Here is a 25,343-nt window from a genome sequence, read left to right on the forward strand (position 1 = left end):
TCCGTCAAAATCATATCTACCACCGCTATCAATGTCGTTCTTATCGTTTAATTCTCGTTAATTTCTATAACATTGTTTTCTTAAATTATTTTTCAAGAGCAGGGTCGGTGGCTCGAGCATATATCCCCGAGCCAACGATGACCCAAGTGTTGCACAATCAAACTCTGAATCCTTAAAGAGTGCGATTGTGACACCTCACTCGTTCTCTTCCTAAAAGTGAAGCAACAATCATTAGATTTGTATGCTATGACAGATGCTATTATAAATACTGAATTTTTATATTAATCATAAATTCGTTTGGTTTAAGATAAACTCGGGAAATTCAAAATTCAAAATTTTCATATAAAAAACGACATATATGTGTGTATATAGTTGGTTTTCGTTTACATGTTCCAAAATTTTTCGAGAAAACGAACAAAAAATAAAGTTACCTATTGATATAATAGATAAAAGCAGCATCAAATCATTCTTCTGTTTCTAACCGTCTTCCCGAGCATGGCGTCCTTGAGATGATCAGACTGGCTTCGATAGTGATCGATCACAACGCATAATTGTCGAATCACTTCTCTCTTCTCTTCTGCAAGTCGGAACACTTCTTCATCTTTCTCCTTAACTAAGTTCTCCATTTTTGTCATCTTCTTCTCGAATTGCCCGAGGGTTCTGATCAGGTTCAGTTTCTCTCCTCCCTCTTTGCTTATTTTCGCCTCTAGATTCCATAGTTTCTCTCTTAACAGGAACTCTTGTTCTTCTTTTTCTTCCATCTGAGCCACGAATCGAGTCAGATTGATTTTTAGTTGTTTTAACTCGTTATTTCTCGTTCTAACCCAGTATTTTGCGAACGTGAGCTCCTTTGTAATCCATAATATGTGATTTAGAAGTTTGACGCTCTCTTCTTCGAATCTTCTTGCTACTCTGTCCATTCCGAATTCGTTCACATTACTGAGTTTCATCAGTTCCTCTTCGTGTTTTTCGATTTTTTGTTCGAAATGTCTCTTCTCTTGCTCGTGTCTTTTGTTTTTCACTCTGAAATTTTCTCTGCTTTCGTTGTGTAGCTGCTCCGCAACGAGAATCCTTTGCGACAATAAACGGATTTTATCTTCCAGGCCGCAACGAAGATCCTCGGCTAATTCTTCCATCTTCCTCTCTGTGTTTATCAGGCTCGAGGCGACATCAGGTAAGCAGCTCTTCGCTTTCTTGTATTTCTCGTTGAATTTAATTATCGTTTCCTCTTTTTCCTTTAGGATTGTTTCCTGGTCGACAATTTTGATTCTCAATTTCTTGTTTTCCTCCTCCATTTCCGAAAATCGGTGAGAAACTTCTTGTTTATATTGCTCCATTTCTTGCCCTAATTTGGTTTTTTCCGTCTGCAATCCATTTATTGTATGTTTCAGATTCTTGACTTGCTCCATTAACGCGACCGTCTGAGAAGAAGCTTCTGTCTCTTTACTCGTCAATGCCATCTCCAGTTCAGAAATTTTAGTGTTCAGCCACTGATTTTCTGATCTCATTCGAATATTCTGTTCTTCTATTTCCCTTCTTCGGTAATGCAGAGTGTCTATTTCCATTTCCAGATCCTTACTCCGAGCAAGAACTCTCTCTTTCTCTTCCAGTATCTTCTTTTCAACTCCAATCTTTTCGACCAATTCTTCTTTCAAATTTCCTATCAAAGCCATATTCTCAGATATCTCCTTGTTCTTCCTATTTTCCATTTCCCGTTTCTGTGTTCGTACACTATCTAGTTCCCGATGCAGAAAATCAACCTTAGCCAAAGCTTCATTCTTCTGAACAATTTGCTTTTCGAGTTCCTCAGTTTGAATTTGAACAAACCAGTTACTTGACTGTTCATTCTGTAAATTATGAACACTGCTAGTGATATTTACTTCCTCCGACGAAAAGTACTCCGAATCAGAGTCGGAACTAGAGCTTAAAGATGAAGAACAAACATCTTCCTTATCCTCTTCGTTTTCCTTTTCAGATTTAACAATTCTTTCCGCTTCATCACGTAGATGACCATATTGATCATAAATAGACTGATAATTTTTGTACAGATCTTCAACTAAACCAACAACTTCCGTTTCCTTCTTCGACTCTCTCAGCACTCTACTTTTATCTTTGTTCTTCATTAGCTTCAAGATTCTCGACATCTTTTGTTCCATTTCTGAAAATAAAACCACATACCGTAACAACAACCGAGACAAATTAAAAAAAACGAAACGGTTAGATATCATTAAAAAAAAAAAAAAAACACACCTGCTTTGGTCATCTTCTGCTGCTCCGCAATTTCGTCCGTTTTTGGATCAATCCCACTACACTCTGCTAATCCTTTTCGCACCCGATGTTTCACCATCTCTTCAAAAACTAAACCCTAATATTGATTTAAAAATAATATTAAACTAACCTACTCAAATAAATATCATAAGACCGACTTATTTGATGCATTAATTAGCAGATATTATTCTTTTTAAGCTCTTCAGCCTTTCTCTCAAAATTTTAAAATATGTCTACTACTAAAAGGTTTCCATCGTTCCATTTTCGTAAAATAATATATATATAAATATTAAAGAAGTGAAAACGATGTCGTTCTATCAATAAATACGGAGAATTGACAATTGAACGACCAATAATATCTTTCAATAAATCCCATTATTAAGTTTACATAAATAAATGGAAAACTGGGTTAGGATCGTGTTTCGTTGCTAAGAAAATTGAACGATTCTCGAGAAATAAATAAAGAAATTCTACTACGATTCCTTGACTTTAGATTCGTTCTCGTCGAATTTCTATTCAACCTTCAAATTTGTTTATCGAGCCATTGAAGAACGAAAAAGAAAAATGCAGATTTGATAAAGAAGAAATGGAAATTGAATTACCTGGGAATTGATTCGAGCCTGTGACCTACTGGATCTGTAAAGGAAAAAGAAAAAAGAATTTTTTTAAAAAAAAATAAAAATAGGAAAAAAAGAAAAGAAAAGAAAACATAAAATAGAACTTAAATAAAGGCGGAAAACGATCTAATTCTGTCTTTCCGGGGAGATGCAAAGTTTGGCGCTTCTTTCGCTCATTTGCCCTCCGCTTTTAATACAATTTACGAACAAAGTCAATGACTCGGATCTCGTCCATTTTATCGTCAAACAAACGCGATACGATCTTTTGGGAATAAATAGATATTGTTTTTTTTTTTTTTTTTCCTGATTTTATATTTTATTCAACCGAATTTTCTAAATAATTAGGAAAATAAAATATTTTTTTTGGATGAGACAAATATTGTTTAAAAAGAAAAATAAGTTATCACACCTAGCTGATATTGTCCTCTTTGGGCTTTAGCTTTAAAATGCATATAGCTAGGGGAGAAGGTTTCCACACCCTTATAAACGGTGTTTTGTTCTCCTCCTCGACCAACGGGACATCACAAATATAATTTCGGTCTCCTCTGCTTCTTTCATTCGGTCTCCTCTGCTTCTTTCATTTTTTGGGATTCTCCATCTTGTTAGGTCTACGAGAGGCTGTGACAACGTATATTCATACTAAAGTTAGAAGTTCAAATTGTGCTTAAAAAAAGAGCTTGAAGATCCAATAGACTTTTACATAATCAACTCGAAACTGGGCTCTTAGAAGAGGCCCATTAAATTCAAAGATTGATAAAAGCACGTATAGACTTCTACCGACTCTCTGGTTCGATGGTTCACGACGTTCATGCAACTCTCATTTCCTACCACAGTTTGTCTCTTCATAAAACCAAACCCCATTTCACACGAGTTTCTTCTCATTTCTTCTGCATGTGCGTTTAGAATCATTGTCAAGTTTGATATGAACGAAGAGACTTGAAAATGTAGTCAAAGGAGCATTTTTGCTTTCTTTAGCCAATGACTAAGTTTCTTTGCAATTCTATGTAGTTTAGGTTGCATTTAGCCAATGACTAAGTTTCTTTGCAATTCTATGTAGTTTAGGTTGCATGTAGAATCATTCAAGCTTGACATAATCAATCTTGCTTGTGGAGTTATTCGAATCTCAAACCAGTGTTGTTGCGTTGAGATATTTGATCAACAAGAATCATTGAAGTTAGACATGATCAATCTTGCTTGTGGAGTGATTCGAATCTCAAACAATGTTCTTGCATTGAGATATTCGATCAACAAGGTAATCCGAATCTTACTCCCCTTGTAGTGATTTCCACATATCAAAGTTTATGAGTAAAGTATCTATTTTGAATTCACGTTCGAGTAGGATAAAGTTGAAGTTGAACCTACAGGAAAATGAAACATATAAAAGAGTCGAAGGAATTAGAGAGAGAGCACGAGATTCAACCACTTGAAGAACTGATTATTAAGTAACCGAGGATAGAAAGAAGTAGAAGAAAAACGCGTTGGAAACGTTTGAAAAAAATGGTAGAATTGGGGACGTTTGATTTTTAGTTTAATAGTTTAATACGTCGTACAATTTGTTTGATTCAAACGTACGTGATTAAATTAGTATATAATATGTAGGTTTTATAAATTTGGGTTTATCATATGAATTTAAATACTAAATATGTGTATTTAAATTTGAGAAAAGTATACCATAAATTGGATGGTTATTTGTAACATACAAGCATCAATAAATGTTTGAATTATTGATCGTGTCATTTCGTTGAAATGCGTGACAAATTAATTGATTACCAATTTAGGTGAAAGAAAAATAATCAAATTTTAAATTTTAAAAAACTAATAATTTTTAAATAGTCAATCCCTCTAAAAATAAAAAATAAAAAAAAAATAAAAAAGAAAATAAAAGGCAAATAATAGACTGTCAAATACGGCATGGGTGGCATGTGCAGAAGGAAACAGTGACCAGGAAGCATGCTAGTGGCCAGTGGGCCCCACTTTCGCATAACGGTCGTAAACCTTCACGACTTTTCCTGTTTACCGGCTTTCCCGGTTATCTCTCTCATATTTCCATAATTTCATTTAATCAGTTTTTTATACTAAATCTAATTAATATTCTATCCATCTATTTAATTTCTTTTCCTAATTATACCAAAATATATATATATATATATATATATATTAGACGACATGGGATCTCTACAACCGAACTTGATCTGTTGCAAAATATTGCACTGGTGTGGTGCTCGATCATTTGCACACACTCGCATGATATTAGATTTCAAGCAGCGTCGAGCTAAATAGGGGTGAACTGGCATGTCTAGCGAGTTGTAGTTCTATTCAAACGTGTTTTAGTGAGACAGTCCCATATTAATTTATTAAACGACACAATGAAATATTAATTTATTTGGTAGGTGCGATTTTAATTTATTTTTTAAAATATAAAATTTTGTAATATTATTATTATTTTGTCGTTTTTGAATTTACCATATGTGTGTATAAAGATTTAAATTTGTGAACTTATCAAACATTAATATATAAAACTGAATTAATCCAGTTAGGTTTAATTTAAGCAAAAAAATTATAATATTGCTAAAACGTATATAAATGGATTAAAAAATAATAATAATTTAAAAATAAAATAAAAAAATAAATAATTTACCCTATAAAATGATACTGCATTGGAGATTTGGATTCCCCCGTCCTCCATCGCTGAACTGCCTCTGTACCGTTCAGAGATTTCTCTTAATCGTCTTCTCCAATTCGCCCTTCGAGGAGGGAAAGGGAGATTCCTTTCTCTCTCTCTCTCTCTCTCTCTCTCTCTCTCTGCGAGCCTCTTTGAAGCCATTGAAGAAGAAGGCACTGAAAGCCTCTTGATCTGAGAGACGCATCGCAGAGAGAGATCGAGCCTCGGTACTACATTTCTTGCGATTCATCGCCTGAAGAAAGGAGAGGAGAAAATCACAGCACGATTCGGAGTCAAATGGCGGTTTCCAGGACGTCTTTTGGATTTGTTGCTGAGGCTGCGCTCATCTTTGCTATTTTCTTGCCGGTTGCTCAGCCTCAGTCCTTGGCTCCGGCACCCGCTCCCACCAGCGACGGTTAGTTCTCTTCTTAGTTTCTATTTCTTTAAGTTTTGTTTTGTATTTTTGTTCTAGATCTGTGTGGACTGTTGATCTCTGGCTTGAAATGAGTTTTGTTTGTTTATTCTTTGTTTCCGGATTATTTTGAGAGTTTCAGTTTCTGAGTTACCAAAACATTGTTTCGGTTTCCGTTTCTTGATGAATTGTGATTAAAGATATTAAGCGCAAATCTTCACTTCTTTTCCCCTTTAGTTTTGATTGTTTGTTCAAGCCTTGGTGGATCTATTTTCCTACACGTATTTGTATTCTCAATTTTGCGAGAGGTCATTGGCATCAATTTGTGGACCAAATGTTAGAAATGACAAATAATACAGAAGCTATTTTCTTGTATTCGTAACAACAGCATAAAGTTATCTTATAGTTTCTATAAACTATTAATTTGCGAGTGTAATTAAACCTATTGCCATGATTATGCAAAGTAATTCTGTTTGCTATTTGGTTGGCCTGACTACTATTACGTTACCTTTTAGAACAAAGGTGTTTGGTCTTGATGTCTTATCCTCAGAAGTTCATTTTAAATAGTTCTTTGAAATGCAAAATCCTAAGGAATTAGGGTTGAAATTCATAGATTTCTTAGTGAACTTAATTGGTATCTTTAAAACGTCATTTCACAGGGACATCCATAGACCAAGGGATAGCTTATGTGTTGATGTTGGTGGCATTGGCACTCACATATCTCATCCACAACGCTGACTTATCCAACAGCTTCTAAAAGACTGTATCAAGCACTTGGAGAAAACCTCCTTTGATCAAAAAAGGGAAGGGAATTTAGTTAGAAATGCAAGTGGGGTTTGAGGGGACTGGATTTTTTTTTTTTTTTTTTTTTTTTTTTTTTTTTTTTTTTTTTTTTTGCATATTGTAGTTCCTTTGGAACCTGTTTTGATCAAAGAGGAAGAGAATTTAGTTAGAAATGCAAATGGGTCTTGAGGGATTTGGATTCTTTTGCATATTGTAGCAGTTCCTTTGGTGTTTCTGTTTTGTTCTTATTTTATTTATAATGATGAAAGTCAGTTGGTGTGGTCTTGTATTGCTGTGTACAGTGTCCTGAGTTTGAATGCGACTCCTGGCTCCCTTTTCATGTTTCTTCTCCTTCTTTTATCTCTCTCATATTTGAATTTTAGTGAAAAAGAGTGGAAATTAACACGAACACGGGTATAGCTCAATCCTAATCGTAATTAGGGAGAACACGGGTATAGCTCAATCCTAATCGTAATTAGGGAGAACACGGGTATAGCTCAATCCTAATCGTAATTAGGGAGAACACGGGTATAGCTCAATCCTAATCGTAATTAGGGAGAACACGGGTATAGCTCAATCCTAATCGTAATTAGGGAGAACACGGGTATAGCTCAATCCTAATCGTAATTAGGGAGAACATCATGAGTATAGCTCAATCCTAATCGTAAATTTAAATTCTCATATTTGTTAAAAAATAGCTTAATAAGACTTTTCAAATTTTCAATTTGCATCTAGAATATTATATTCATATAAAAGGACAAATAGTAAGATCTATAAGATTCTAACCATTTTTTTAGATCTAAATATAAAAAGTTGATGTTTCTTTTTTTTTTTTTTTTTTTTTTTTCAATAGACAAGTTGCATTTGATTTGTCAAGTGGAATCTTAGTGGCATGCATCCAAATATATTAATAATAAATTAGACGAATTTTTAACTATATTTTTCCGACCAAAATTAAACCTTTTTTAATATATTGTGTGAAATTAAGATTTTAAATGATTATGAAACAAATTAAATCAATTAGTATAATAACCCTAAAACTTTAATGTTATTAACGTACATAATATTAGTCCAGATTTTATTTATTATAGTACCAAATATATTATATATATTTTTAAAAAATTGCACAAATCTTAAAGCTACCCATTTAACTCTTGAATTGATGTTTGTCTAATAATTATAAAAATATCTCATTGAATTTTTTATTTTATATTTAATAAGTTAGTAACATATTTAGCCATTAGCCATTAAATATTTTTTAAAAAATTATTATAGAATTTAATTATTAGAGATTAAAAAATGTTTAAATAATAATAATATAAAAAAGATTATAACAAAATTTAAAGAGACCAAAATGATATTTTAACTTCTTATTAATCCATGAGAATATTTATTTTTATTTTTTAAAAAAATGTCGACCCAATAATATAATTTTTCGAGACCAAATTTATAATTTAACCTAAACATTAATAATAATAATAATAATAATAAATAAATAAATAAATAAATAAATAAAGGATATACTTAAAATAGGTATGTTGGTGAAAAAAATAGGCCAAGTGATGAAAACAAACAAAACAAAGAAGCAGCAACCATTAACGGAGAAGAACAAACTAAATCCCTTTGCCTATTTCTCTTCTTTTTGTTCCCTTTTGATTTAGAGGAGAAACAACATTCATTTCTACGCTCCTCTCTGATCTCTCTCTCTTAATCTCCAAAGAGAGAGCGGACCAAAATGGACAACTTTATGATGATCATGACGATAATGATGATGATGGGATCATCGGTGAATGCATTCACTCACATTGTGGGCGCAAGCCATGGCTGGAGAGTACCCGATAACGTTACATTCTACGATGAATGGGCTAAGCCTAGAACCTTCGGTGTCGGAGACAAACTCGGTATGTGTGTCTAAATCATGTGTTTGTCGTATTATTATGGAGAGTTGTGATTCCTAATATGTGTTTTTGGTGTTTTGTAGTTTTCCCTTACCGGCCCGGTGCGAACAACATAGTGGCGGTGAAGAAGGCGGACTACGAGGTATGTGGTGAGGAGAATGTGATAAACATGTACTATCTTGGGCCGACCATCCTGAACCTGACCGAGGCAGGGGACTACTACTACTTCGATGGAATTGGGAAGCATTGTGAGGCTGGGCAGAAGCTGCACGTCCAAGTGGGTTCGAAGGATGGCACTTCTGGTGCGGACCCATTGCCGTTTAACCTTGAAACTTTTGGGATTCACACGAGTTTGGATCCGAGCCAAAACGTAGCCCCGGCTGCAGCCCCAACCGCGGCCACCAAAGCATCCCATGCCAATGCCTTGCTTGTTCCTGCGGGATTGGCCGCCATTGCCATGTTTTTCTCCACCTTACTTTGATTTCCATTTATTGTACCTTTTGCATATTTTAATGTTTCTTATTCAAATTTGATAATTTCTTATGTTTCCATACTTCAATCAAAAACCTATATATATATATTATATATATAATTTTGTTCTCTCTTGGGATCTTTTTGTTTCTTCTCAAAATTATTATATTTGAGTAAGTTTTTACAAGTTACTCCGTTAACTCGATTCTTACGAGTAGATTTTTACGAGTTACTCCCTCGTGCCTCCCTCCCAAGGACAAGTTCTTACGAGTTACTCACCTATGTCCTCCCTCCCAAGGACAGGTTCTTACGAGTTACTCACCCATGCCCCTCTTCCAAGAGTATGTTTTTACGAGTTAGTTACTCACCTGTGCCCTCCCTCCTAAGGGAGATTCTTACGAGTTACTCACTAGTGTCCTCCCTCCTGAGGGAAATTTTCACGAGTTACTCACCTTGTGTCCTCCCTCCTGAGGGAGATTCTCACGAGTTACTCACCTTGTGTCCTCCCTCCTGAGGGAGATTCTCACGAGTTACTCACCTTGTGTCCTCCCTCCTAAGGGAGATTCTTACGAGTTACTCACCCGTGCCCTTCCTCCTAAGAGAGATTCATTCGAGTTACTCACCTGTGCCCTCCCTCCTAAGAGAGATTCTTACGGGTTACTCACTTGTGCCCTCCCTCCTAAGGGAGATTCTGCTATTGGAAGCGCCACTTCCCATTTGTCTTGCATGTGTTAAACATGCCACCATGCCACTAAGCATGCTGCCAATATTTTAATAATTAATAATTTTTTTTAAAAAAAGAACAGAAAATTTAATTTGCATCGGGTTGACGGCGGCTCTTCAACTTGGCTATGGACGGTGGCAATGATTGGGCCAGGGGGAGCTGAAGAAGGCCCGTGATTGGGAGGTGGGGGGTATTGCTGACGTGTTAATTTCACACCTATCCAAAAATAATAATAATAATAATAACAAAAGGAAGGTCCACATCAGCGCAAGACCCCATTGCTTGATTCTGTGGGGATCCAATCACTATCAGAATATCTGCCACGTGGGTATGGGCGGGAACCAGAAGCAACAAGACCTGGGCCTGGGGGACCAGACGGCCCATTTGCAAGACGGTTGTACAGTAGATACAGACCATGTGATCGGACAGGAATAGTTGTCTGATGCTTACGTGTATGGTTAGGATTGAGTCTTGGTGGGCCCAGCTGGCTAAGGGAGGAAATTCCCTGCGGCTGTTCTTCTGTACAATCTAACGCCTGACCGCCTTTTGGGCACCACCTTATATATATATATTATATATTATTATTATTATTATTTTTTTTCAGTTTACGTAAAAAAAAAAAAAAAAAAAAAAAAAAAAACTAACTAGTCTAATAAGGATGTTCTTTTTTTTAAGTACATTAGCTAAATTTAAAAAAAATGCAGTTAGTTTGGAAATTTAATACGATTTTGAAAATAATGTTAAAAAGTAAATAACAAATAAAGAATTTCCACGTGGAAAATACTGTTTAATTATAGTATTATTTTTTATAAAAAAAAATTAAATAGTTATGAAAGATAACCTAAAATATTGAAAAATATAGAATGTTTTTGGCATAAGTATTAGATTCAGTAGACATTTAATTTAAAAGCCCTTTAAATTACTTTTTAAGCATTTTTAAAAAAGTTTCAAAAACATTTTGATTATTATAACTTTTTTTACAAATTATTTATTAAAAAAAAAAAGCATCGAAAGAAACAAATAAGCATTTTAATTATAACTCATTTAGAAAAAAGAAAAAAAAAAGAACTAAATACTTTTTTTAAAAGTACTTTAAATTGTATTTTTAGCATTTTACTAAACACTTTATACAGAAAAATATAATTATTTTTAAAATTTATTTGAGATAATTAAATAATTAATAAAAATCATATAAAAAAAATTGGTGGGTGACATTCGGCTATTTGACAATGGAGCCACGTCAGACGTGTATCCTCTCTGGCACGTGTTTAGAGGTTATTTATTTTATTTATTTATTAAATGTGCGTGTCACGTGCACGTGCTAGTCCGTTAAAAGGAAAAAGAGCTAAAGATAAGACGTACACAAAATTTGTCCGTCACCGTTACTGTGACGGAAGATACCGTTTCATTTTTGATACACCATCGACAAATTACAAACCCCAAAATTTACGAGAAATAAAAAAACTAATTAAAAAAAAGGAAAATGGGACACTCACAAAATTGCCGAAAATCCAACCTATTAAAAAAAATAAAAATTAAAAGAAAAAACCTCAAAGCGCAAGAAGAGGGTCCGACCCGAATATGTCGCTGATGTCTTGGAAGGAATCTTTAACCGTATGCCACGTGGATAATCCAAACCCGAAACCGAACCCGAACCCGAAATCATCGGCCGGGTTAATGAACATACTACTGCCGTAGTCGCCCTTCAAAAAGCCGTCGTTGAGTGTCGTCTCGCCGAACAGAGACGGAACCGGCGGTCGGAAGTCGAAGATATCATTAGGGAAAAACGTATCGTAGTTTGAATGGAACGAGAATTCCGAAATCTTCTCCGGTTCGTCTCGGCCGGTTTCTTTTCCGGTTGTCGTTGTTGTTGAGGTTTTTCCGGATACGGCGTCGTTTGCCGATGGCGACGGGCAACGAAGAACAGAAGTCGGAGAGGACAGATTCTCGTTGGATTCCTCGGCCGAGACATAGCCAGAACTCGCCGCCGCGGCTTCCGGTGAGAACTTAGGCGGAGGAATGAAATTCGTTTGAGCGGTGGGTCCACGGAGTTGAATGGCAGCATTATCATAGACCATAGCGGCTTCTTCAGCCGTATTATACGTGCCTAACCAAACCCGTACTCGTCGTAAAGGATCTCTAATCTCAGCCGCCCATTTCCCCCATGGCCGTTGCCGTACGCCGCGGAATTTCTTACCTCCCGTCGGTTGCTGCTTCAATGGATCCCGATTAACCGCCGGAAACTTCGATTTCCCGCCGGTGGGTTTCTTTCGGCTACTCTTCACCGGCGAGGCCTCGATTGTAATCTCGTTAACGAATTTCTTAACTCGGCGACAAGCGTAGTCTTGTTCTTCATCATCACTAGAAGAGTCCGTGGCATCCGCGTCCATTACAGAAATCTTAACGACCTTAGGCGTCATTAATGGCGGAGAAACGAGTCTGGTCTGGCTACGATGTTCAGTGTACTTGATCGGCGGCAGAACAGGACTGGAGAACAAGTCCATTGGTTCCATGAAAAACAGAGGAAGAAGAACAGAGCAGATTCAGAGAGCTACCATTGAAAGCGAAATGCAAGTGAAATATAGAGATTAGGGAAAGAGGGTAAAAAGAGAAAAGAAAGGGGAAGATTCCATGGAAGAATAAAGGCAAAATTGAAGAACACGTGAAAGAGAAGCTGGGAGATTAATCAGCGACGTTACTCCACTTATTCGTTTGTGATTATAGTGATCATAAGAACAAAAAAGATTGAATAAACCGAAAAGAAAATTGTAGAAAAAGGCGATTAAGATGTAAACAGGAGAGGGAAAGAAATGGCGAAAACAGGAAGCGCAGAAGCATTCATTGAAGAGGGAAGAAAAGGGGAAAAGGAGGACATGAAAATGGAAATGGAAAAGGGAAATTTTCTGGGAAAATTGGAGGAAGTGGAAGAGAAAAAGGAAAGTTGGGTAAGAGCAGCTTTAGAAGAAAGAGAAGAGGAATAAATGCCCTTTTCCCTTAAACGCACTCACTCTGTTCTTTGAACTTCCTGGAAAGCGTCTGTAAATTTTCCCACTAAATTTTCCCGGAAAATGAGAAAGAAAATGGGAGAGTGAAGAAGGAGATAACAAAATCCCAGCGAATAACCAAACCTCCCTGTTTTATAGGATCCCCTTAACACCCGTATTTCAAAAAAACCCGGTCCAACCCCCAACTTCCAATAGTACACGCGCACACACTCACACGCGCCGCCATTGTCGGGGGGGGGGGGAGTTGGAATGCCAGCGACGGGGGATATTTTCACGAGTTGCCGCAAAAACAGGGGAGGTAAGATTACGACACGTGGCAGAAGAGGATTGAAGAAGTGGGAGATCCAACGGAGCTGGAGGGACGAGAGTGGGTGCTGACTGGGCAAAAGATTTGTTATGGAAATTAGCGATTCAAGGTGATATTTTTGTTGACTGAGACGATTTTGTCCTAAAACTAAATTGAATCTTAACCATTTTTTTTTTTTAATTACCATTTATTATGCTTTCGGTTATTCTTTTTCAAATTTTAGATATTTAAAATCTTTAAAAATTCGTAATTATCTAATTAAAGGGTTAAATAATGGTTATAAAAATAAAATAGAAGGGCAATTTTGTAAAATGAGTAGTGAATGGAAGTTTTTAAGAGACCGTTATGGTGTCAGCAAAGTGTAACGTGGGAGGCAGCCTTGAATTTGGCGCCATTTTTAAGTACCCACATCGTCACCCCCTTTTCTTTTTCAAATAAAATTAAATTAATTTCATAATAATTAGAAGAGAAATATTCCTGTGCTTCGCATCCCACGCATACTTAAAAACTGTTATTATTGTTTACATATAATTAGAATCTTAAAAAAAAAAGAAGCTAATTATAATTAATTTGGCTGAAATGTAAAGAGTGAGAATCGACAGAAACGACGCCGTTCTGCACTTTTTACTGATTTACCCTCCCTTCTTATTCGCGTAGTTGCAGCCATTTTTTATAACAGAAACGGTTAAATAGGGGCAATTTTGTAAATGTCTACGTGCCATTTGGACTTTAGTATAATTAATTTTTTTAAATAAAAAACTAACTGAGATTAATTCTATAATAATTTTTTAGCGTAGTGAATCAAAATTAAATGTAACATAATTAAAATTTTAAATTACTATATATTGTTGAATTGATAATAATTAATTGTATTATAAAATAAAAAGGTGTTGGGTGTCGTTTAATGATTGGTGGTTGGGTTTCCATAATCGCTATTAGATAATAATAAGCAAAAATATTAATTAATTTAAATAATATTGGAAAATATTGAAGAGGACAGGAAATTGTTTTGCCGCTTAATTTGCTTGGATTATTTGGTAACTTCTAGTGATTATAAGCATATGCTTTATATAATTATTTCATTATTAATAATATTACAATAAATTATATATTTAATGTATGCATAATCATAAATATAATTTACCAGACAAAATAATATTTAGAGTTATACGTGTTAAAAAAGACAGAATAGTATTCACATGGTGATAATAAAATCTTTGTGACGGTGACTTTACAATGTGGAAGGAAATAACAAAGATATCACTGGTATAAAAACTTTGTTTCATACTACTTTCTGTCTTGAAAATCCTATTCAACCAAATCTTATCTATAGCGGTATAGGAGACAAAAAAAAAAAAAAAAAAATAAATAAATAAATTCTCGAGGGTCAAAAGTCATCTTAAGCTATTGAAATAGACGAGCTGAATAAAAAAAAAAAAAAAAACGATAGAGTCTAAGTAGTACCTTTGTAACTTTAGTTACGTCTAGTTGTTAGATATAACCCACCTAGCTAGTAATTACTAGATGTGTCATGGACCATTTGATTAGCAACGAAGTGAAATAATAAAAAAATACGTATGAATTACGAAATTGGTTTTGATTATCCAGAACGGTGAAAGATTTCACTTTAAGTATTGAAATTTGAAGTTTATTTTAAAATAATCCTTAAGGCCTTTGTTGTTAAACTCGTAGACGAAAAGTCTACGCAAGTACGAAAAAGTAATTTCGAGGATTAAGGTTTGAAAAAGCTATATATATATATATCGCATCAGTTAGATTACGGAACAAAACATTTATTATAAGATTGTGGAAATTTCTCTCGCTTTTTTAAACTTTGAGGGAAGACAATGTCTATCGAGAGTGGGTTTGTGCTGTTACAAATGGTATCAGAGCCAAACACCGAGTGATATGTCAGCGAAGACGTTGGACCCTCAAGGAGGGTGGATTGCGAGATCCCACATCAATCGAAGATAAAAACTCATTCCTTATAAAGGTGTGAAAATCTATCTCTAGTGAACATGTTTTAAAACCTTACATGAGGAAAAGCCTACACCTCTCCCTAGTTTTAAAACTGCCTATAAACGAGAGCTCAAATAAGACAATATCGGTTGTTAGTAGTGGGTTTGGATTGATTGTTAACCGTAGGTTTCGACTGTTACTTAAAAAGACAAAATTAAGGGAAATGAGAATCGAGGCAGCAAAGAAATGGAATTAAAAAGGGAGTGTCTTTTGGTAAGCAAGTTGTGAAATACAAACATATAATAAGAAAACAAAGGAAGAAGAACATGGGATTCGACAAAATCCTTTGTTTTTGTTCTCACATCATAATTAATGGACACAAACTACAAGAAAATATTGCTTTTTGTTTTTTGTTTTTTTCTTTTTTTGTTTCAATTGGTGGCTTTTGGGTTCTATAATGTTTGGTCACAACTCAAATTTTGCATACTTATTGAGCCACAAAACGTGCACAAACAATAAGGTAAGACTACTCGTCACCTGGTTTCAACATTTCAATACAATTCAATACGTAATTTAAAACGCTCCTTAAAAATTAAATAATTATTATATATATATATATATATATATATATATAGTAATTTAATCACAATTATCTACAAAATAATACTTTTTTTTTTAAAGAACAAAAAAAAAAAAATAAAATATGTCAATAAATATGGTATCAACTATCACCGTGAATTGAAAGATTTTCTTTTTCTTTATTTAAAATCGAACATTTGACCAATAAAAAAAGATTAAATTGGGTTGAATTAATTAATAACATTTTTTTTTTTAAATAAAGGAAATTAGTCCCGCTTAAAAAATGGATGATATTTAAATTAGATTAGGAGAAGATTGAGGTGGGCCCCACTGAGCTGACCTTCACACGTTTCGAGTACACAAAATTCGTACTTCCCACGTGTCACCAGCACGTGACGCCTTTTTTTTTTTTTTTTTTTTTTACATTTTTAAAAAAAATCGTTTCGACTAATATTTATTTTTTATTTATTTTTTTTCAATATATTTAGATAATGTATTTTCTTATATAGGAGAATTATTATAATTATTTAATAAAGTTTCATAAATTAATTCTTGTTTAAAAAATAAAACCAAAGGTCATAAACGTTATTTCCAGTGGGCATTTTTTTTTATAATAAAATAAAATTAATTTTGAAAGGGAAAATTTTCAAATAATCATCACATACATACATACATACATGACATGTATGTGACAACTATAGTATATCACAGTTCAGTAATTTGATTAGAACAAACCACATAATTACTTACCTACCATATACACCATTTATAAACTTCAATGGCTTTACCGGGATCTCGACCGGGCTCGATCCTTTCTTCTTTACATGACCTTACGGGTTGGGTCAGGTCGGGTTGGGTCGGGTCGTTAACTCGAGGGGAGGATGGATAGTTCCAAACGGCCCGTCCATTCCTCACCTGGCTTCAATGTAATAGGTTTCTCAATTGCAGCTCCATCAACACATAGCATTTGTTTGTAGTCTTCGTCCCCGAGATCGACGATGGATTTCGATTTCTTCTCCCATGGATTCCACACCACTGCATGATCAGAAACCAGAATTCAAACAACCATCTTGTTCTTATTAAGGAAGCTGCTTGGCTATATTGCTTAAAATCAGAGGGGATTGATAATATTACCAACATCTGGAAGTCCTTCCTTTCTTATAACAAATGTGCGTTTTCGTTCATGATCAAGCACGGCCACGAGATCTGAAGAACTAAGATAAACCCGATCGATCTGCCGGGCGAACGAATAGTTAATGAAGGGACTAGACTTTTGAACCAATATCAACTTGGAGTTTAAGTACAATTGGGTTATTATTAGCTTTTACCTCGGATTCAAACGTTAAGGCGTCTCCTTGCTCGGTGAACCGTTGTTTATCGCATAAGTTGTCGAGATAGTCGAGAATCTCAAGCCCCTCGACCCTTACCTCACTGTAAGAAGACAGTAGATAGTGTCATTGGAAACCATCACAGAAGAGTATGCAAAGAGCTACTCATACCTGATATCAGAAATGGAGAAATATGTGTGGAATGCAATGGAGAAACTGAAAGGCTTGCAATTGATATTACGAATTCGTGATATTAAAGTGAGATTGCCATCTGCTGTCAAACAGATCTTGAGTCTGAATTCAAAACTGTTGGGAGAAACAAAAAAAAGTTGTTGTTATCTTGAGCTTCATAATCTGGGTTTGAAAGGAGACAATCAATTCATTTCTAACCTATGTGGCCATATTTTCAGATCGTCTTCAGACGGTTTAAGAAGCAAATCGATGCAGGATTTGTCTTTGATTTCGCCACGAGTAAGAGGAGGAGGGTTATCGTCGATTTTCCAAATCTTGTTTCGAGCAAACCCGTGCTGCTCGAGGTTTCCACGAGCCCCAAACTACATATATAATGAAACAAATCAATAAAATTAATGTAAACGTGTAACAGCTCAATTCCACCGCTTGCAGATATTGTCCTCTTTGGGCTTTTCTTTCTGAGTTTCCCCTCAAGGTTTTAAAACGCGTTTGCTAGTGAGAGGTTTCCACACCTTTATAAGAAATGTTTCGTTCCTCTCTCTAACTGATGTGGGATCTCACAATCCACTTCCTTTAGGGCCCAACGCCCGGTGTCTGGCTCTGATACCATTTGTAACAACCCAAGCCTACCGCTAGCAGATATTGTCCTCTTTGGGCTTTTCCCTCAAGGTTTTAAAACGCGTCTGCTAGGGAGAGGTTTCCACACCTTTATAAGAAATGTTTCGTCCCCCTCTCCAACTGATGTGGGATCTCACAATCCACCCCCTTTGAGGTTCGCGTCCTCACTGACACACCGCCCGGTGTCTAGCTCTGATACCATTTGTAACAGCCCAAGCCTACCGCTAGTAGATATTGTCCTATTTGGACTTTCCCTTCTGGGCTTCCCCTCAAGGTTTTAAAACGCGTCGGCTAGGAAGAGGTTTTCACACCTTTATAAGAAATGTTTCGTTCCCCTCTCCATCCGATGTGGGATCTCACAATCCACCCTCTTGGGGCCCAGCGTTCTCGCCGGCACACCGCCCTATGTTTGGCTTTGATACCATTTGTAATAGCTCAAGCCCACCGCTAACATATATTATCCGCTTTGGTCTGTTACGTATCACTGTCAGTCTCAATAGTTACATTAGGTAATACGAACCAAATTAGGGGAGAAACATAAATAAGCACTACATACCTGCGGAAAACAGATTGGAATTCCTCCTCTCACAGCTTTTGGTGGCTTGAAAACTGCCTACAATGGAGAAGAAAGGAAATGCTAAGTTTTTATACATGTTATTTACAATTGTGAGAATCGAGACTCGACTCAACCCGACCCGACTAATTACGAGAGATCCAAGAAAGTTAATCTAAGCCATGAAATCAAAGCAGAGCAGACAAAACAAAAATGACATTGAAACAACAGTTCTTTGCCTAGCAATGAGTAGCATTTCAAAGGCTTTTGTTTCTGCTTAGGCTTTGGCGAGTTGAAGAACTAGAAGATGAGATTACCTTAGTACTGGTAAACAATAATTCTTCACCTTTTTCAGTTTTCCATGAAAGAACTTGGCCTCCATGCAAGCTAACCTGAATTATTGATACAGCAATAAAGAACACATCAAGAACAAGAACAGTTATTTCCTTTATGATTTTGTGTGATAGCAATTTTGTTGTTTATTTTCTGAAAATAAGCTTATGAACTTACTTGTTCCTATGTGTCCTTCATTAAAATTTTCAGATTTCAATAGATATTAGCTGAGTTTCAAAAACAAAATCGGATTTCTGAAATTCGGGTACAATTCAAGACAGTATCTTTCAACGGTCAAGTCTATAGTAAGGCATAATTTTCGAAAACATGAAACAAAAACACTCTCGAACAAGCCTAAAAACTTCGTTTTTATGATTTGGTTAATTTCATTGGATCTCCTCCATTACACTTGATGATCTAATGTAAAGGTTTCACGGGATAACATTTTGCCCCACCGCTAGTAGATATTGTCTTCTTTGAGCTTTCTCTTCTAGACTTCCCCTCAAGATTTTAAAACGCATCTATTAGGGAGAGGTTTCCACACCCTTATAAGCAATGCTTCGTTCTCCTCTCCAACCGATATGGGATCTCACAATCCACCCCTTTGGGATCCCAGCGTCCTCGCTGGCACCGCCCGGTATCTAGCTCTGATACCATTTGTAACAGCTCAAACCCACCACTAGTAGATATTGTCCTGTTTGGGCTTTCTCTTTCAGGCTTCCCCTCAAGGTTTTAAAAAGCATCTACTAGGGAGAGGTTTTCACACCCTTTTAAGCAATGTTTTGTTCTCCTCTCCAACCGATGTGGGATCTCACAATCCACCCCTTTGGGAGCCCAGCGTCCTCGCTGGCACTGCCCGGTATCTAGCTCTGATACCATTTGTAATAGCTCAAACCCACCGCTTGTAGATATTGTCCTCTTTTGGGCTTCCCCTCAAGATTTTAAAACGCGTCTACTAGGAAGAGGTTTCTACACCCTTATAAGCAATGCTTCGTTCCCCTCTCCAACCGATATGGATATCACATTCAGATTCTCAATACTAGGAAGAAACATCACAAAGACCATGTACATAATATACCACTCATATACACATAATCAGAAAGCGACACGACAAAGCTATCGATCTGTTAAACTATAAACAACATCACAGCAACTCAGTCATAATCAAAGTGATCAAAACTTTCCAAGCTTCTAGGACTAAACAGAGAAAATGGTCGAAATCCAATACTAAACTTATAATTTAAAGTAGAATCCTATACTGTAAAATAGATGAATAATAAAAGGGATATGGTACCCTTGCTGAAGCTCCACGAGAGTTCCTAAGCAGCACTTGGTCCACACCATTCTTGTCTTTGGCAACTTCAACTGCTGGTTTCTGGTTACTGGCCGCCCCAGAATGATCCATTCCAAAAACACAACGAGGAAATTAATAAAGCAAAAACAAATACAAATCTCTCACTCACTCTTTTTTTGCTCCCCTTCCCTTCTCTAAAAGGATGAACAACGCTGAAGAACAGCAAACTAATTGAAATAACTAAGAGGATGAACAGAAATTTGCAATATCTCAGAAGCAGATGAGAAATTTAAGCTTTACCCTCGAGGCTTCAACACACTTTCTTGTGACAAACCATTTCTCCCGTGAATTTAAACCAAAATCCCACCCACCCACTACAACAACTAGCCCCAAATTTCCCCCACCAGAAAGTTTCTAATACCACGAATTTTCCAAAATCCACCGACAAAAGCAATAAACAAGATTCAAACCCTTTAATCATAAAGCATATCAGAATCAAAAGAACACCAATCCATGCGAAGAACCGCTAATCGATTGCGTAACAGTAACCCCCAAAGAACCCAAGAAACTGATGAACAGATAACTTCGAACAGTGCCAATTTCGAGGTCAAAAACCATTAATGGAGAAAAGAATCGATGATCATCAAAGACAAGAGAAATCCCGAACCCCAACACGAAGGAAGACAAATCTCGAATCGATACAACCGCCCAAGTTATAAAGAAAAATCAAAGGGTCAAATGAACAAGAGTTCAGATCCTCATCGTCCTGTTAAAGGATGGGATGAATAGGAAGTATCGAGGATGGCGATTGACTGAAATAAACAAATACCCACTTGCAGATGAGAGACGAAAAACGTATAATTACGGTAAGGAAGCAAAAGGGTGAAGGTAGCCGCCATTACTATTGCTGGGTTTCAGCCATGGCCTTTGAATTTTGATTTTGGAAGTGTAGTGGCTGCCACAAAATACAGCTTTGGTAGGCCCTTTCTTTAATTTTGATTCCTAATACCTGAATTAACGACCTTTTAGACATAATTAATTAACATAATCAAAGCTTTTGTTACACCTTCTCATTCTCATCATACGTAATTAATTAAAATTATTTTTGTTGGATGAATTTCGTTGATTTTTATTTTTTATTAATGTTTTTTTAATTAAATATAGAAAATTTGAGGGGTTGAATTAGATATATATATATATTGAATATATCAAAATTTATTAGAAGGATAATTAAAAAAAAATAAATTTAATATTTATTATATATCAAATTAAAAGCTAAAAAATTCAGAAATTTTTGACTTTCGATAACCGTCACCAGGCATGCGTGAGAGCAATTGTCGTAGGAATGCCTTAAGCCTTAAGGTGCTTCAATCACTTTCCTCAGACACTCCGAGTTACTTATAAAGTTGTCTAGATAGTAGCTGATGTCTCAAATATTAGAGATGTCCATGGTACGGAACCAAGATGGAGTACTAAATGAGTGTAGCAGTTATCCACTAGTGCATACACTAGAAGCCATGGTGCATGCTAAAGCAACAAATGTGCCCACCGTCGCTGCAATTAACAAATAATAGTAAGAGGTCAAACCCGTCTAATTCATTCGAATGAATTGGTATGCCCTAAACCCGACGTAATTGAGAATTTTTAATATATTAAAGATAAAATTGAAAAATTAAAGGCCAAGGGGACTATTTTGCATATTTTATTTTATTTTTATGAATTTTAATTTTTTTCTTAGTTGAAAATTTAATCACAATATACTTTCCATCTCGGAACGTCGTCGTTTGAAAGGGCATTCCTAAGTACAGCCGCCTGAAACAGAAGCAAATTTTAGGTTAATAAATAATAATTCCTTTTCCAAAATTAAAAAGAAAAAAGAAAAAAGAAAAATTAAATCAGTGACCCTTCACAGCCTCGACGAGTCCGTCACGATATTTTCTTGGTCCGTTTAATCCAATTTAATTTTTAATATAAAAATTAAAAAACAATTTTTTTCTTTTTCTTTTTGCGTTCAATTTATTTATCTATCTTCTTCTTCTTCTTCTTCTTCTTCTTCTTCATCATCATCATCCAAACAGCGCCCTCCACTTCTGACCTCGGCGCCTCCGTCTCTTTCTCACTCATCACTTTTTCTCTCTCTCCTCTCCATTTCCGAGCTACGATGGAAGCTTCTGCAGCTCTTTCTCGCATAGGCCTTGCTGGCTTGGCCGTCATGGGCCAAAACCTCGCTCTCAACATCGCCGAGAAAGGCTTCCCTATTTCCGTCTACAATCGTACCACTTCCAAGGTCGATGAGACTGTAGATCGCGCCCATAACGAAGGTAATCTCCCTCTGTTTGGTCAGTACAATCCTCGCGATTTTGTTCTATCTATTCAGCGCCCTAGATCGGTTATTATCCTCGTTAAGGCTGGCTTGCCTGTCGATCAGACCATTGCTGCGCTATCCGACCACTTGGAGCCTGGTGATGCCATCATTGACGGTGGTAATGAGTGGTATGAGAATACTGAGCGTCGGATTGCGCAGGTTTCTGATCGGGGGATTCTGTATCTTGGGATGGGGGTTTCTGGTGGTGAAGATGGTGCTCGCCATGGGCCGTCGTTGATGCCTGGAGGGTCTTTTCAGGCTTATTCTAATGTTGAGGATATTCTGAAGAAGGTAGCTGCTCAAGTCGACGATGGTCCTTGCGTTACTTACATAGGTGAAGGGGGTTCGGGTAATTTCGTTAAGATGGTGCATAATGGTATTGAATATGGCGATATGCAGCTGATTTCCGAGGCCTACGACGTTTTAAAACACGTTGGAGGGTTATCGAATTCTGAATTGGCTGATATTTTCTCTGAGTGGAACAGGGGGGAGCTGGAGAGCTTTCTAATTGAGATATCAGCTGATATCTTTAAAGTTAAAGATGAACATGGTGATGGTGAATTAGTGGACAAGATTTTGGACAAGACTGGGATGAAAGGAACTGGGAAATGGACTGTGCAGCAAGCTGCTGAGCTTTCCATCGCAGCGCCAACGATTGCAGCGTCGTTGGATTGTAGGTACTTGAGTGGGTTGAAGGAGGAGAGGGAAAGTGCGGCTGAGGTGTTGAAGGAGGCGGGTCTAAATGACAGCGTGGGGTCCGTGAGGAGTGGGATTGACAAGAAGAAATTGATTGAAGATGTAAGGCAGGCTTTGTATGCCTCCAAGATTTGCAGCTATGCTCAGGGAATGAATTTGCTGAGGGCTAAGAGCTTGGAGAAGGGATGGAACTTGAATTTGGGAGAGTTGGCAAGGATTTGGAAAGGTGGGTGCATCATAAGAGCTGTGTTCTTGGACAGGATCAAGAAGGCATATCAGCGCAATCCTAACCTTGCAAGCTTGTTGGTGGATCCCGAGTTCGCCAGAGAGATGGTGCAGAGGCAGGCTGCTTGGAGAAGGGTGGTTGGGTTGGCCATATCGGCGGGGATCAGCACTCCAGGTATGTGTGCTAGCCTTGCCTATTTCGATACGTACAGGCGCGCTAGGCTGCCTGCCAATCTTGTGCAGGCGCAGAGAGACCTGTTTGGGGCTCATACATATGAGCGAGTGGATCGCCAGGGCTCCTTCCACACAGAGTGGACAAAGCTCGCTCGCAATGCTGGCGCTGGTGCTAGCATTCTCAAGTGAGCTTTTGAGCTGCCCATTTGGTTGGTTTTCTTTCTTTGCTTCAATTGGGTACACATTTCCAACTTGATTTTGCTTGCCCATTTCAAAAATTGGTAGTTTTTCTTCTTTGTATCACAATCTGGACAGTCTTCCATGCTTCTTAGGGGAGTAGATAGCAGATAGTTTTACTGGCTTCAAGTATTTGCTATAAATAATAATTAATAAGGAAAAATAGGAAGAAAAAAAAAAAAAAAAAAGAAAGAAAGAAAGAAAGAAAGAGAGAAGAAGCAGTAAGGATGGCCATTAAGTTGTATTGTGTTAGTTCTCTTTACATCTCCTTGTACTTCAAATTGAAGGAATTTCCCTTTTGTTTAATCATTAGTCTTGTTATTCTTCCATTAATGCTGCGTGAAAATATTGAAATTCTGATTTAGGCCTTGAGGATTTTGATTATTTCAATCTGGCATCTGATCTTGGATGAATTAGAGCGTGGTTGAAATAGTTTTGTAGGTTCCTTTTCCTAAGGATTTCTGAAATTTTCAAACCTTAAAATGGTTTATCTTTTATGTATGGTTTAACAAATTGAGGTAAACTAAGGGACGGTGATTCAAACCCATATTGTAATGTATAGTTGAATTAGAATATGGTTCTAGTTAGGCTAGAAAGTGGATGAAAATAAGGCTAAGGAAAACTTGAATTCTCAGAAACTGGCATTACTCTGTAGAACCAATTCTTCATCAGCTTGTGTTATCCATTACCTGAATCTATTTCGTTTTCAAAGCTACGATAGAAACCATTGTTAGAGGAACACGACTCTCCACAATGATATGATATTGTCCACTTTGACACGACTCTCTACAATTTTATGATATTGTCCACTTTGAGTATAAGCTCATATGGCTTTGCTTTGGATTTTCCCCCACTTCACACTAATGGATAGAGTATTTCTTGATTATAAATCCATGATTATTTCCTAAATTAGGATGCATGACCCTGTTTTCTCATCAAACCCTGCACATCTAGTGTTCGACGATTTGCCTAAAGGTAATTTCAGGTTTCGGAAGTGTATTTCTTTGCGGCTTTCCATCGTGTTGATACTGAGTTTTGTGATGTCGCGTTGAAACCCATGAACCGAATGAGTGGAGTTAGGAATGAGAAGCCTGGAATTTTGAAGTAGGAAGAAGAAGCCCAGTTGCTGAAGTTTTGGTACACTTCTACCAATTTTCTAACGCGGGGCACCGACAAGGTGTTCGATGAAATGCCAAAATGACTGAAATTAGCTTCTTCTCCCACAGCCTCCGGAGAGATTTGCCGGGAGGCTGGCCCAGTAAAAAGCGCCCATATACGGCCTGCGTCGAACCAAGGTCCTAAGCGCCCGTATACGGCCTGCGTCGAACCAAGGTCCTAAGCGACCGTATACGGCCTGGGTCAAACCAACGCCATGAAGGCCGTAGCTAACTAACCATCTATATAAAAAGAATCTTTTATAATTTTTAAATTATCACGTCCTTTATATAATGCTAATGGTTTTTGTTTTCATATATTTTATTTCTAACAAATAAACAATAAAATAATAATGTACTTAAAAAAAAAAATTCTTATTCTAAATTATCCATTAACAATTAATTCAAAATTTCAAAATTATTAGAACAATTAAAATTTGAACGGAAAGATTCTGTATTTAATTTTTAAAAGTGTTCAATAATTTATAA

At 36.5% G+C, this 25,343-nt stretch overlaps 5 protein-coding genes and 1 pseudogene across 8 annotated transcripts; 3 read left to right on the plus strand and 3 right to left on the minus strand.

Annotated features, from left to right (window-relative positions):
• Window positions 1-319: 319 nt before the first annotated feature.
• Window positions 320-3,023, minus strand: LOC111810399 (uncharacterized). The gene is made up of 3 exons (XM_087117664.1): window positions 2,871-3,023; window positions 2,251-2,365; window positions 320-2,158 (listed from the first exon to the last, which is right to left on the minus strand). Exons 2-3 carry the CDS (start codon window positions 2,345-2,347, stop codon window positions 459-461), a joined length of 1,797 nt encoding a protein of 598 aa, XP_086973790.1. The 5' UTR covers window positions 2,348-2,365; window positions 2,871-3,023; the 3' UTR covers window positions 320-458.
• A 2,540-nt stretch (window positions 3,024-5,563) lies between these two features.
• LOC111809741 (arabinogalactan protein 41-like) lies at window positions 5,564-7,087 on the plus strand. The gene is made up of 2 exons (XM_087117339.1): window positions 5,564-5,962; window positions 6,619-7,087. Exons 1-2 carry the CDS (start codon window positions 5,845-5,847, stop codon window positions 6,714-6,716), a joined length of 216 nt encoding a protein of 71 aa, XP_086973465.1. The 5' UTR covers window positions 5,564-5,844; the 3' UTR covers window positions 6,717-7,087.
• Window positions 7,088-8,393: 1,306 nt separating this feature from the next.
• Window positions 8,394-9,240, plus strand: LOC111810400 (stellacyanin-like). Its single transcript, XM_023697106.2, has 2 exons — window positions 8,394-8,643; window positions 8,724-9,240. The coding sequence occupies exons 1-2, from the start codon at window positions 8,478-8,480 to the stop codon at window positions 9,119-9,121; spliced, it is 564 nt and encodes a 187-aa protein (XP_023552874.2). The 5' UTR covers window positions 8,394-8,477; the 3' UTR covers window positions 9,122-9,240.
• Window positions 9,241-11,194: 1,954 nt separating this feature from the next.
• LOC111810595 (ethylene-responsive transcription factor CRF1) lies at window positions 11,195-12,808 on the minus strand. The gene has a single exon (XM_023697325.2). It carries the CDS (start codon window positions 12,346-12,348, stop codon window positions 11,386-11,388), a length of 963 nt encoding a protein of 320 aa, XP_023553093.2. The 5' UTR covers window positions 12,349-12,808; the 3' UTR covers window positions 11,195-11,385.
• A 3,529-nt stretch (window positions 12,809-16,337) lies between these two features.
• Window positions 16,338-20,940, minus strand: LOC111810626 (putative glucose-6-phosphate 1-epimerase). 4 transcript variants are annotated; one of them, XM_023697359.2, is made up of 9 exons: window positions 20,906-20,940; window positions 20,004-20,091; window positions 18,694-18,768; window positions 18,380-18,436; window positions 17,404-17,567; window positions 17,185-17,319; window positions 17,014-17,116; window positions 16,820-16,919; window positions 16,338-16,720 (listed from the first exon to the last, which is right to left on the minus strand). In XM_023697359.2, the coding sequence occupies exons 1-9, from the start codon at window positions 20,923-20,925 to the stop codon at window positions 16,551-16,553; spliced, it is 912 nt and encodes a 303-aa protein (XP_023553127.1). In that variant the 5' UTR covers window positions 20,926-20,940; the 3' UTR covers window positions 16,338-16,550. The 4 variants fall into 4 exon arrangements, with proteins under 4 accessions (XP_023553127.1, XP_023553128.1, XP_086973879.1 ...); XM_023697360.2 differs by lacking the exon at window positions 20,906-20,940 and adding an exon at window positions 20,304-20,899 and having other exon boundaries at window positions 18,723-18,768; XM_087117753.1 differs by lacking the exon at window positions 20,906-20,940 and having other exon boundaries at window positions 18,723-18,768; window positions 20,004-20,899.
• Window positions 20,941-22,039: 1,099 nt separating this feature from the next.
• On the plus strand, window positions 22,040-24,033 carry LOC111810159 (6-phosphogluconate dehydrogenase, decarboxylating 3, chloroplastic pseudogene; annotated as a pseudogene).
• The last annotated feature ends 1,310 nt before the right edge of the window (window positions 24,034-25,343 follow it).

This window comes from Cucurbita pepo, chromosome 14, assembly GCF_057944985.1.
Source record: "Cucurbita pepo subsp. pepo isolate OVF chromosome 14, ASM5794498v1, whole genome shotgun sequence".
Lineage (NCBI taxonomy): Eukaryota > Viridiplantae > Streptophyta > Magnoliopsida > Cucurbitales > Cucurbitaceae > Cucurbita > Cucurbita pepo.